At 37.7% G+C, this 14,228-nt stretch overlaps 1 protein-coding gene across 7 annotated transcripts in view; it reads left to right on the top strand.

The window, feature by feature from the left end:
- Positions 1-14,228, top strand: part of MIA2 (MIA SH3 domain ER export factor 2) — a 110,530-nt gene that overhangs the window by 2,311 nt on the left and 93,991 nt on the right. For all 7 annotated transcript variants that reach the window (XR_003795777.1, XR_003795778.1, XM_029236728.1 and 4 more), the window contains exons 3-6: positions 1,989-2,075; positions 5,571-6,801; positions 13,302-13,520; positions 13,626-13,726. Coding sequence is in view for 5 of the 7 variants with exons in the window: in XM_029236728.1 (XP_029092561.1) it covers positions 1,989-2,075; positions 5,571-6,801; positions 13,302-13,520; positions 13,626-13,726 (1,638 nt within the window). In the remaining 2 variants the exon portion in view is untranslated. The remainder of the gene's footprint in view (positions 1-1,988; positions 2,076-5,570; positions 6,802-13,301; positions 13,521-13,625; positions 13,727-14,228) is intronic.

The following is a 14,228-nucleotide window of genomic DNA, read 5'->3' on the forward strand; positions in this document are numbered from 1 at the left end:
TCATGTTCAGTGTTGGTTCCAGAATTTCTATAAAAAGTAGCTTTGGGGAAGCCAGTCCGGTTGGGATGAAGGCTTAAGAGTGCCTTGAAATTACTTTTACACAGCATGCATAGTGTTTGAACTTAGGTTTTATATTTATTTGGAGAGACTTTTAGAGGTGCCAATGGAGATTATGAGATGACTAGGTAACCCCAGCCATCCCTTGGTGCTACCAATGGCCAAGTTTAAGAGAGACTGGGAAGTTTTAGTTAATCAGATTAAATGACATGTCTTGGGAATTCCCTGGTGGTCCAATGGTTAGGACTCTGCCCTTTCATTGCCGAGGGCGCAGTTTCATTCCCTGGTTGGGGAAATAAGATCCCACTTGGCCAAAAAAAGACATGTCTTTCTGAGCAAATAAAGGACTGAGTTGCTATTGAAGAGATCCTTAGAAAGATCAGTAACCTAGGGAAGCGAGGTATATGAATTTTTCGTGGAGAAAAAGAATAACTGAGAGAGACCACTGTTTGGCCCAAAGTCCTATTACACTGAAATGCCTAGATGCCTCAATCACCTCTCTGAATATACAGATAGAAAAATTAATGATTAATATTTTCAGTTGAATATAGGTCTGTATCTTAGATTATATCATGCCTCAGAATGAAAAGATACCATGACAAGTGACTTTACTCCCAAGCTGAACAAGCATGACCAACCTGATACATACATCATTTCCATATTGCGTATGCATAAGATCTCTTCCCTGTGTAGCCTCTGTGATCTTTATTTGAAGGAGCAGATTCTATTTGGGTCTATCCTGCTTTTTAGCATGAGGGACTACATGACTGAACTTCAGACTCTTGTTGGCCAGAATTGTTTACCTGGACTTTGCAGCTCCCAAGACTTCTTACTGCTTATGGTACCTTAAACATGCCATTTCTCTGTCTTGAATGCATGGGAGGTATTCAGTGCAACTATAAGGAAAATGACACAGTATCATAAGAGGAAAAGAAAGCATTCTTTCTTGTTTACTATGTGTGAAAATGATAGTTCCACACAAAAGCAGCATGTAATGTGTGGAGCCAGGGTGACGTTTCAAGCACACTTGGTTTTGTGCCTTAGGTGTCTAGTCCAGGCAGATAACTGTTTAAGAAGCCACACTGTGTGGTTGGGACTCTGGGCTTTCATTGCCAGAGGGCCCGGGTTCAATCCCTGGTCAGGGAACTAAGATCCCGCAAGCCCCACTGGCATGGCCAAGAAAAAGAAGCCACACTGGAGTTCATTCCGTCAGTTTCCAAATAATTGCAGCAACTGGAGAGCTGGAAGAATCACAGTTGAGGTATAATGGTGCTGAATCAAAGGGCCAAAAGAAATATGCTCTTTAAACTTTGACAGGGGTGGGAAATGGGTCGAGAGTGGTTATGTGAAGCCTTCACTCTTGGGGGACATCTTGTATGCACTTAAACCGATTGAGAGGATCTCTGTTACCAAGGCACCCTCAGAAAAGTTGTATGGAAACAAATGCACCCTGGAAGACTCATAGATCTTTACTATCTTGATGAATCCACCTCAGCCCTTCAGAGTTTAAACATCTTACCCAATTTTGACATCCTGAAAATGCTGCGTATGTCACAGCTCCATCTTGCTTGGCTACAGTCACAATTCTCTTGCTTTTTGATATTCCAGGTTTACTAGTGTAAATCTGTGGTCCACCTGGGCAAGAAAGGTCATTAAGAACAGAAAAAGAAAGAAAATGTGTGGTTTTCCCTCTGAAATCTGAAAAAGTGGCATTTTATAGCTTGGCCCTTTTTCCCCTCAGATTTATGCTGTTCTGTCGAGTAGCAAAAGGAATATGATTTCACTGACTTTCTTTTAGATGGTAAATGAAAGCCGTTAATGTTTGTAATTTGAAATAGATGAAAGCCAAGGACATGAAACAAAATTAAGCTCAATGGCCATTATTGCTCTGATCACTCTTCCTTGCTAATCTTCATTCTTCATTTTGATAGAAAGGAAAGGACTTTGGGTATTTTCCCAGAGATGCAGTCCAGATTGAAGAGGTGTTCATATCTGAGGAAGTTGAAATATCAACAAAAGTGAGTAAACTCATTTCGGTTATTAATTGAATTTATTTATTAAAGAAAATTTGTATTTTATTTTCTCTAACAAAAGAAATAGTTGTAAACACCCAAGAATTCTCTTTTCCAATTACCAATAGTTTTTTTCTTCTTCTTTTTTAATGAATGTATTACTTTATTTATTTTTTTTATTAATTGATGTTGGAGTATAGTTGCTTTATCGGTTATTAACTGAATTTAAAAATTTTTGGCTAAAACAGTTTTCTGTGGTATAAGTGCCCATTAGTTATACATCTTATATAGTGGATATATAAAATAGTCTGAAAACTCACTCTAGGAATAGTTTGAGTATGTGAATAAAATCAGGTAAGACGAGATTGATGACAAGGATTTTGCTTACTGAAAAATTAACAGGCAGTAAAGTATAGTGGTTAAGAGCATGGATTCTGGAGGTGGACTGGGTTCAAAGCCTGACTCAGCCACTTAGTTCCCACGTGGTCTTGTGTGCCTTTTTTCTCAGCTGTAAAATGAAGATGATGATTATAATATAGTGCTACCTTAACAAATTTATTGAGCAAAAAATGAGCATATTGGGCTTCCCTGGTGGCGCAGTGGTTGAGAGTCCGCCTGCCGATGCAGGGGACGCGGGTTCGTGCCCTGGTCCGGGAAGATACCACATGCCGCGGAGCGGTTGGGCCCGTGAGCCATGGCCGCTGGGCCTGCGCGTCCGGAGCCTGTGCTCCGCGACGGGTGAGGCCGCAGCAGTGAGAGGCCCGCGTACCAAACAAAAACAAACAAACAAAAAAAATTAGCATATGTAAAGTACATAGAACAGCACTTAGTAAGTGCTATGTAAGTGTTAGATATTATTACTAATATTATTGTCCTACTGGGACAGAGTTTATTTCCCATCACACTCTCTAGGTCTCATATCTGTAAACCTCTTCTGCTGTTGGAGTTTTAAATGAGCTTGATAATGCTGGGCTTGATAATGAGAATGGGAATCAGAAGGTGACTCTTCAATACGTGAATCTGATTAGCCCATTTAATTCACATTCCAGGTTAAGCCTATTTACCTTACATGAGGTCAGTGTGAAGTCAGTCTGCCTAGTTAAGTAAACTATTATCTGGCTCTTTTCCAGCACAAATTCTGGGATTAAATGTCTATTCACTGTATAACTACTGGTCCTGTCAGTTCTGTCTCCAAAATATATGTCTTCTCTTCATTTTTACTCTCCCCATAGCCCTGATTCAAAGCATCATTGTCTCTTGAGTAGAACACTGCAGTAGGTTTCTAACTGGTCTCCTTGCCCCTACTTTTGCCCTCTTCCAATTCATTCTCCAGACAGCAATGGATCTTATAGATACAAAAACAAAGAAATCAGATCATGTCATTTGCTTGGTTTAAAGCCTTTTTATGGCTTTGCATTGAACCTGGAATCGAGCCCTGACTCCTTACCCTGGTACATGATCTGCAGCTGCTCCCGCTGCTGACCCTGTCATGTGCCACTCTCCCCGCACTCACTATGCTCCTGGCCACACTGGCCTATTGATAGTTCTTAGAACATGCCAAGCTCTTTCCTAGCCCAGAAACCCAAACGGGCTGTTCCCTCTGTTTGGAATGCTTCCCCTAAGTTCTTCACCTGGTTAGTTCCTTCTTATCCTTTAGGTCACAGCTGAAACATCAGTGCCTCAGAGAGCTCTTCCATGATGATTCTAAAGGAATTACTGCTTCTTAATCAGAGCTTCCTGTTTACTTCCTACATAGCACTTATCACAATTTATAATTACGTTTTTCTATTGTTTACTGTAGAATTTCAGCACCTGGCACAGTGCAGAGCACATAGTAAGCATATAGAAAGTCCAAATTCTTTATTTTTAAAAAAACATGTATTTATTTAGGCTGTACCGGGTCTTAGTTACGACATGCATGTGGGATCTAGTTCCCCGACCAGGGATCGAACCCGGGCCCCCTGCGTTGGGAGCATGGAGTCTTACCCACTGAACCCCCAGGGAAGTCCCTAGAAGGCCCAAATTCTTAGGTCAAGTTCCCTGGGAAATAGAATCCGAGATGGATCTTTGCATCCAAGAGGTTTACTAGGGAGTACTCTTGGGAATAGCACCTGTGAGGGAATACAAGAAAAAGCAGGATTGGGCAGACAGAGAAGTTGAACTGTGATCCGGTTGCAACAAAGGTTTCAGGTGATTCCATAAGGAGCTTTGAAGCTGGAATGGGCTTTCAGGGTTGTCCTGAATAGAGGCAAGGGGTTGGGCCTTTTTATCCTTGCATGACTGGTTCATCTGGGGTAGTGTAACCTTGGGCTAGGTTAGGCTAGTATTTACTAGAGACAGTTGCTATTTTAATTACTTGATTCATTTAATCCTCACAACACCCCTATAAGGTAGGTACTGTCATTATTCTCATTTTACAGTCGAGGAGACTGAGGCATAGAAAGGTCATCCTATTCGCCCAAGGTCACAGAGCTAGTAAACAGCAGGATTAGGATTTGAACCCAGAGTGTTTGGCTCCAGCGTCTGTTGTTAATCACCTACTATGTTGCAATGCCAAAAAATACTGTCAAATTGAAATTCTGAAGTTTCTTTTTGTAAAATTCTGAGCTTTATTCTCATTTCATAATGGTGATATCCAAAGAGCAGTGTATATCACTGTTTCATACCTTCAGATAAAAAAAAATAGCTTCACCATTTTTCTTCTTGATGATTTGGTTGTTTTGTGAGATGAGCAAGGAGATCACTGCTTCCATCGGCTACATGCAATATCTCAATAAAAGAAGTCGAAGTGGGGACTTCCCCAGTGGTCCAGTGGTAAAGAATCTGCCTTCCAATGCAGGGGACACAAGTCCGATCCCTGTTCGGGGAATTAAGATCCCACATGCCACGGGGCAACTGAGCCCGCACACTACAACCGCTGAGCTCACGCGGCTCAACCTGCGTGCAGCGAGCTACAGAGCGCATGTGCCCTGGGGCCCGCATACCACAAGTAGAGCAAAGCCCGCGTGCCGCAGCTACACCCCAATGCAGCCAAAAAAAAGAAGTTTTTTTAGTGCAACTTCTAACCAGGCCTTCATGCTTTAGAGTCTTTGGTTTGTCTGAGCTGTGACCATGTGCTGTACATTCCCCTCCCTGAAAGCGCTGCACAGCTGCATATGTCCATTCAGTGTACCCTTACCAGGAGCAAGATTTTGTGGCCATGTACACCTGTTCACTAGAGTTTATTTGCAGAATATACTCACTACTTGATTGCCTCTGCTTCTGAATTTCTTCAATTATTTGATAATAAATAAATCCTAATGCAAGAGGATTTTCATTTAGGTTTATATCATTAACCCTGAAAAGTCAGTTATGATACAAGTGTTTGAGATTAGGAGTTTTTGCTCTGCTGTTGAGCTAGTTGTGTGGCCTTGGGAAAATCATACTCATCCATTTTAAATGATTTCAGAGAAACAAGGAGTTTTTATATATTAATGTCAATCGTAACTTTTTTTCTTTCAGGAATCTGACTTTCTCTGTCTTCTTGGAATAAGCTACACATTTGAAAATGAAGATAGTGAGTTAAACAGTGGTAATGGTGAAAATATATATCCATATGAAGAAGGCAAGGAGCCCAAATCTAGAGTATATGAAAGTGATTTTCAGATAGACCTTGGCTTTTATTCAACTTCTGAAAGTACTTTGTTTGAAGACCAATTTCCAGCATCAGAGGCTCCTGAAGATATCAGAAGTACTAGTGAATCAAAAGATTGGGAAGCAGTAGAAGCTGGAAATGTGGAAGAGTATCCTATTCCAGAAGGGGATCATGTCCTACCATCCTCAGCTATTCCTGAAGTGAAAGGATGGTTTGGATTTGGAAAGGACCAAGCTGGAGAAAAGACTTTTGAATCAGTTACTGAACCTCTAGAAGAAAGCTCATTTCGAAGTAGAAAAATAACCGTGGAAGATGAGAATGACCCAGAGGGATTAAACAATGGTGAGCCCCAAAGAGAACATAAGCAAGAACTTGAATCAGAATTTGATTCAGTGCCAAAGAAACAGTCTGAACTAGTGTCTGAGTCAGAGCACATCCTCAATCCTCAAGACACTAGTTGGTTTGGTGGTGGATTTACAAGTTATTTTGGTTTTGGGGGTGAGGATACAGGGCTTGAATTACTGTCCAAAGAAAGCAACCCACCATTACAAGATGTTCCTAGTTCCATATCCTCTGAGGAAGAACCCACCGTTCCATGTACAGAAATATTAACAGAAAAAGAAGACACAATCACTAATGATAGCTCAATTCTCAAGCCAAGTTGGTTTGATTTTGGTTTTGCTATGCTAGGATTTTCATATGCTAATGAAGATAAAATTATATCAGATGATGGAAAAAATGAAGAAGAAGGTGGGGGAGATAAACATGGACATCCTCCAACAAGTGAATTTGACCCTGATAAGGAACAAGAAATAAAAATAATAAAAATTATGGAAACTGAAAATCAAATAGGCAAGAAAAGGGTCTTAGAGAAAACAGACGATTCTGATACTTTACCATATTTTAAAAAGTTCTTGTATATTTTTGACAACCCCTGGAACTTCCAGAACATTCCAAAGGAGACAGAATTGCCATTTCCCAAAGAGACACTGGATGAAAATAATGGAGGTGAAAATGATAAAAGAGAATTTTCAGTTGAGTATTACCCCACAGATAATACGGAAGATATGATGTTGAAAAACGGATACAGTCAGCCAGGTTAGTATAAAAATATCTATAATATGATTTCTTTTTAAAATATAATCTATTTTTTAAAATTTTTATACAGCAGGTTCTTATTAGTTATCTATTTTATACATATTAGTGTATATACGTCAATCCCAATCTCCCAATTCATCACACCACCACCCCTCCCCCCCCTTTCCCCGCTTGGTGTCCATACATTAAACATAATCTATTTTAAAAAGTGAAAATCACATGAAGCATCCAGGAATCCATATTTCTCAAAATACTCAATAATCAACAACAACTTTATCAATCACCCTTTTATCAATTTCTGGTTTACTCTGGGATTTAGTAGATCTTAATATCATAAAATAAAATCCCAAGGGACAAAGAATGATTGGCTATACATGGATGTTTCAAGATCTCAAGGTTTTTTACAATAAGCTTTAATCAAACTATTATACGTAAACAGGTTAAAAATATAAATAGTGCTAAGGCTTTTTTTTTTTTTTTTTTTTTTTAACAAAAGCAATTTCTGTTCCCTCTGTCCATTTCTACTTCTACTTCTGTCCCAGGGACAATAATTTCCTTTATTTTTTATTTTATTTTTTTGTGGTACGCGGGCCTCTCACTGTTGCGGCCTCTCCCGTTGCGGAGCACAGGCTCCGGACCCGCAGGCTCTGGACGCGCAGGCTCAGCGGGCATGGATCACGGGCCCAGCTGCTCCGCGGCATGTGGGATCTTCCCGGACCGGGGCACGAACCTGTGTCCCCTGCATCGGCAGGCGAACTCTCAACCACTGTGCCACCAGGGAAGCCCTCCTTTATTTTTTTAAGAAAATTTCTTTTAGTGTTTATCTCTATTTTCTAAATAAAATATTCATATTCTTCTTTGAGTAACCTATTTTAGATGATGTTCATTGACTTCCTGTTCTGTTAGGTGAGAATTTTTTCTTATTTGCACTCACTTTTTAGCTCATTTATACCTTCCCAATATAGCTATATCTGCATGGTGTTCTTAGAAACCCAAGCTAAGGTAATTTAAAATTGTCTTGATTCCTGAATGATATTTTATTCTAGATCTATAGCTCCTCCCCCCAAGAAGATCTATGATAACAAGGGTTTTCTTTAAGTGTACAAGATAATAAGGAAACTCAAGCAAAAACAATGTAAAAAGTTTTCAGCTTTCTTCCTCAAGCCTCCCAATTCTGGGAGATCAACAGAGGGCAACAGAAGAGAGCAGAGTATCAGAGGATACTTCTAGATCTAGATGTCCAGGTATCTAGCAACTCCTACGATTAAAAACAAGTGGATAGTATTTTAAGTAAAGAATTATATAACATGACTTTCCCACATCTCCACTCTGATGTCTCTATGATGGACAGATTAGAAACTCAACAAATATTGGCCAAAAATATAGAAACAGTCGAATCCTAGAATGAAAGAAAAATTTTCACAAGAAGAGATCAACAATGTTGCAAACTCAGAAGGAAACACATTTCACTGGTGCTGGTTGATTATCTTGAATTTCCAGAAGAACTATATGTTATTTCTTAATATTCTACAAAATATGAGTTCTTTACTTGATCAACATCCTCAACCAGAATATAGACTTTAGATTCTAACCCTTTTCTAAATAAGGTGGTGTGATGATTTTCATGACTGAAAACATTAGAGACCTAGATTTTCAAAGGCTAGAGGAAATTACTTTGTTCTAAGCTTGTTAGATCCTAAGGGAGTATTTGTGAAAAAGCAGATTAGTAATTGGAAAGAAGAGAGACTAAAAGAAAACAATATCGGGCCCAGAAATACAGTATTCAAAATATAGATATATAAAAATATTTTAGAGCATATATATAGAAACTTCAGGGCATTCTGAATATCATTTTAGTAGAATTTATCATTTCATATAGTGATGCTGGGAGAATTTCTAAATATGAATAACTTGGTAGATAGTCAAATGAGAACAGGGCATTTATGCAATTATAACTAGTTTTGAGGGACTTTTATAAAAATGTTAAGAAATTCCTTTAAGTTTCAGAAAAATGATGTCTTACTATATAAATACTTCAAAACATTTCACTATTAATTAAATGAAAAACAAGCTGGGGTCATGCAAAGTTGTTTTAAAAAAAGAATACTAGGGACTTCCCTGGTGGTCCAGTGTTTGAGAATCCACCTTCCAATGCAGGGGGACGCGGGTTTGATCCCTGGTTGGGGAACTAAGATCTCACATGCTGCAGGACAACTAAGCCCGCGTGCTCTAGAGCCTGAGAGCCCCAATGAAGAGCCGGCACGTGGCAACGGAAGATCCCTCATGACGCAACAAAGATCCCGAGTGCTACAACTAAGACCCGACACAGCCAAATAAATAAATAAATAAATATTAAAAAAAAAAAAGAATACTGAAAGAGGGATTCAGATAAAACCACAGACTCTATTTTCTCAATATTGGAGAAATAGCTAAAATAGCCAATATTTTCAGATAATTTCAACAACTCTTTTAGGGAATAACAAATGAAAACTTGACTTATTTAGAAAGAGTGCATAAGGAAAATGAATCACTGATCTTGTAAAAGTATTTGTGAAAAGCTGAGGTTTGAGATAACCACATTTATAAAAAGCTAATATCCTGAGATAAGAATTTACAAAACAGATAAATTAGGGAACAATTACTTATATTACAATATTAATAGATCCTAAGGGAATATTAGGATATTAGAACTCTATTTTACAAAAGGACTCCAAACTGAGCTTATTTAAATAATGAATTTCCCAAGTACAGTTAAATATGAAAACTATTCATTATTTTATTTGAATTAAAATTGTTTATTAATTTATTAACAATTGTAAGAAAGTCATATCTGTATCTAATGTACTTTTTTAAATTGAAGTATTGTTGATTTACAATGTTTCAGGTGTACAGCAAAGTGATTCACTTATACATATATAACTGAATATATATGTATAAGAACATATGTATATTCTTTTTCAGATTCTTTTCTATATTAGGTTATTATAAGGTATTGAATATAGTTCCCTGTGCTATACATTAGGACCTTGTTGTTTATCCATTTTATATACAGTAGTGTATAACTGTTAATCCCAAATTCCTAATTTATCTCTCCCCCGCTTTCCCCTTTGGTAACCATAAATTTGTTTTCTATGTCTGAGTCTATTTCTGTTTTGTAAATAAGTTCATTTGTATCATTTTTTAGATTCCACATATAAGTGATATCATATGATATTTGTCTTTCTCTGACTTACTTCATTTAATATGATAATCTCTAGGTCCATCAATGTTGCTGCAAATGGCATTATTTCATTCTTTTTTATGGCTGAGTAATAGTCCATTATATATGCATACCATCTTCTTTATCTGCTCATCTGTCAATGGACATTTAGGTTGCTTCTATGTCTTGGCTATTTGTAAATATTGCTGCTATGAACATTGGGGTGCCTGTAACTTTTCAAATTATAGTTTCCTCCTGATATATGCCCAGGAATGGGATTGTTGGATCATATGGTAGTTCTATTTTTAGTTTTTTAAGAAACCTCCATACTGTTCTCCATAGTGGCTGTATCAGTTTACATTTCTACCAACAGTATAAGAGGGTTCCCTTTTCTCCACACTCTCTCCAGCATTTATTGTTTGTAGATTTTTTGATGATAACCATTCTGACTGGTGTGAGGTGATACCTCATTGTACTTTTGATTTGAATTTCTCTAATAATTAGCAACATTGAACATCTTTTCATGTGCTTCTTGGCCATCCAGATGTCTTCTTTGGAGAAATGCCTATTTAGGTCTTCCACTCATTTTTTTGATTGGGTTGTTTGCTTTTATGATATTGAGCTGTATGAGCTGTTTGTATATTTTGGAACTCAATCCCTTGTCAGTTGCATAATCCACAAATATTTTCTCCCATTCCATAGGTTGTCTTTTTGTTTTGCTTATGGTTTCCTTTGCTGTGCAAAGCATTTAGCTTAATTAGGTCCCATTTGTTTATTTTTGGTTTTGTTTCCATTTCCATCTCTAGGAAACAGATCCCCCAAAATACTGTTGCAATTTATGTCAAAGAGTGTTCTGCCTATGTTTTCCTCTAGGAGTTTTATAGTATCCAGTCTTACATTTAGGTCTTTAATCCATTTTGAGTTTATTTTCGTATACAGTATTAGAGAATGTTCTAATTTCATTCTTTTACATGTAGCTGTCCAGTTTTCCCAGCACTGTTTATTGAAGATACCATCTTTTCTCCATTGTATATTCTCACCTCCTTTGTTCTAGATTAATTGACCATAAGTGTATGGGTCTATTTCTAGGCTCTCTATCCTGTTCCACTGATCCATGTGTCTTTGTTCCAGTACCATACTATTTTGATGACTGTAGCTTTGTAGTATAGTCTGAAGTCAGGGAACTTGATTCCTCCAGCTCTTCTTTTTCAAGATTGTTTTGGCTTCTAATGTAAATCTTATAGCTTAGATTTAAGTAATGTGAAAATAATACCTCAACAGTATAATCAGGGCTTCCCTGGTGGCGCAGTGGTTGAGAGTCCTCCTGCCGATGCAGGGGATGCGGGTTCGTGCTCCAGTCCGGAAAGATCCCACCTGCCGCGGAGCAGCTGGGCCTGTGAGCCATGGCCGCTGAGCCTGCGCGTCCGGAGCCTGTGCCCCACAACGGGAAAGGCCACAACAGTGAGAGGCCCATGTACTGCAAAAAAAAAAAAAAAAAAAAAAGTATAATCAAATATGAAATTATTACAGGAAATTTTCATTTTCTTCACATATATTTATTTCAAATGCAGTGTAAAACAGTATTTAAAATAAACCAATTTAAGCACATATAAATTTGGTGTAATTAATTGTCGAATAAGCCTTTTTTTCCCCTAATGCCATTAAACATCATTGTAGATCACTGTTTGAGTCCTGTATTTACAACAGTCCTATTGTATTCAGACTCCTGAGTTGATTGTTCATTTTTAAGTTTAATGTCCACAGGTGGCATGAGTAAATTACAGATGTGTGTTTGCTTACTTGGGACTTTCATCTTTTAAACAATGCTAAGTAAGTGACAGCATCAAAGCCATGTGTTAAATTCATAACTCAAAGAGCAAAGTTAGACATTGAATAATTCAGTTAGGAGTATTCTTTTTTAATTTTTTAATTTTTATTATATATATATATATTTTTTTGTTGTTGTTGTTGTTGCGGTACGCGGACCTCTCACCGTTGTGGCCTCTCCCGTTGCGGAGCACAGGCTCCGGATGCACAGGCTCCGGACGCGCAGGCTCAGCGGCCATGGCTCACGGGCCCAGCCACTCCACGGCATGTGGGATTTTCCCGGACCGGGGCACGAACCCATGTCCCCTGCATTGGCAGGTGGACTCTCAACCACTGTGCCACCAGGGAAGCCCAGGACTACTCTTTAATATTGTTTTTCAGGGCTGCACTGATACTTTTCTATCCTTGTCTTAAAAAGTAACTGAGGAATAAATCCCACAATTTACTTGAATACTATAGCTCAGGCTAGGACTAGTTAGAACTTTTTATTTTTAAATCCTGTTTGATTAGTTCATTGAATCAGGTGATCAGTTTAAACTATGTTTGAAAATTGAATTGTCTTAAATTGATGGCTATTTGACATGGTATGCACATGTACGCATGTAATGACATGGTATGCATATGATGCAACATTACAAATGTGTAAAATTATGACATATATGTTTCAAGTTAATTTTTTTTCTTTATTTTGGGGAAGGGTGATCCTTTTTATTTTTATTATTTTTTATAAATTTTATAATAAATTTATTTATTTTTTATTTATTTTTGGCTGCATTCGGTCTTTGTTGCTGCACACGGGCTTTCTCTAGTTGCGGCAAGCAGAGTCTACTCTTCGTTGCAATGTGCAGGCTTCTCTTGCTGTGGAGCATGAGCTCTAGGCCCGCAGGCTCAGTAGTTGTGGCTCGCAGGCTCTAGAGCACAGGCTTAGTAGTTGTGGCACACGGTCTTAGTTGCTCCGCGGCATGTGTGATCTTCCTGGACCAGGGTTTGAACCTGTGTCCCCTGGATTCGCAGGCGGATTCTTAACCACTGCACCACCAGGGAAGCCTGGTAATCCTTTTTAAATGAAAGTTCTTGAGATGTACATATATATCTTCATATATACAGGGCCATGAGTCAAAGGATGCAGATGCCCTCCAGAAGGTAGAAAAGGCAATGAAATGGGTTCTCCTCGAGAGCCTCCAGAAGGAACACACAGCCCTGCCAAAACCTTGGTTGTAGGATTTCTGATTTCCAGTACTCTAAGAGAATATATTTGTATCCTTTAAGCCACTAAGTGTGTGGTAATTTATTACATCAGAAGTAGCAACTAATAGAGGCTACAAATTTATGTTTTAATGAATTCTTTCCATAATGAAGTATCACAATGCCCACAAGATTCAAAGAATGACCTGCCTAGAAAAAAAATAGGAAGCCCACAACAAAGCAAGCATGTAAAAAAAAATCCCAAACATTTCTCCTTATTTATTTGCAGATATGGTCTCTAAAATAGAGTTATCTATGAGAATTCACGAAGAAGTACATTTCAAAACTCTATCTTCTGAAAATAATGATGAAAAATCAGAAACATCACTAGACACTGAAAGACCTACTCAAGTGGAAATAGACACATTTGTGGAAAATACCCTGTCAAACAGTCAGCTCTTTTCAACAGATTACTCTTTGTCTTCTCAAAATTATGTTGCTCAAAAAGGTAAGAAACAAGCTATTTGTTCTCCAATGCAGCAAGTAAAGAAAAAATTAGATTCAAAATTACATCGCATCAAGTGTTAACATATTTTTATTTATAAATTGACAGAAGATGCTTCTGAGTGTCAGATTCTGAAATATTTATTTCAAATTGATGTTTATGATTTCCTGAATTCTGCGTTTTCACCAATTGTAGTTCTTACAGAAAGGGTAAGTTGACGTTTTAGATGTTTTCAATAATTTTACCTATTTTACTAAGTATAGGAACAGCTGAAAATTATGTTTGAGTGAATCCTTCACTATGTGAGTGTTACATAACATTTCTCTTTACATAAGATTTTACATGTAAGCTTTCTCCTTACATGAATGCTTTGTTGCATGGATGTTGTTAAGGATTTTTTCTAAAACTTTCCTTAAGCTTTGTTGATCTTGAGCATTTGAGTTTTTTCCTTCCCCTTTTTTTCAAATCAGGGGAAATTACACTAAGAGTTAACTCAGAAATAATATGAACTGAAAATTAACCTTAAGCAAATTATTAGTATTTGAATGACAGCTGTGACCTCAGAATGGTGTAATATGAGAATCTTGCAAAAGCAGCTAGTACCTCAAAATTTAACCAAGTCATAACTGAAATTCTAAAATCTGTCCACTTTTTCATTTATTGTAAATCCTATTAAATTCTATCTCATTTATTGTAAATGAAATATTGCAA

This window comes from Monodon monoceros, unplaced genomic scaffold (assembly GCF_005190385.1).
Source record: "Monodon monoceros isolate NGI ecotype Baffin Bay Population unplaced genomic scaffold, NGI_Narwhal_1 Super_Scaffold_21, whole genome shotgun sequence".
Classification (NCBI taxonomy): Eukaryota; Metazoa; Chordata; class Mammalia; order Artiodactyla; family Monodontidae; genus Monodon; species Monodon monoceros.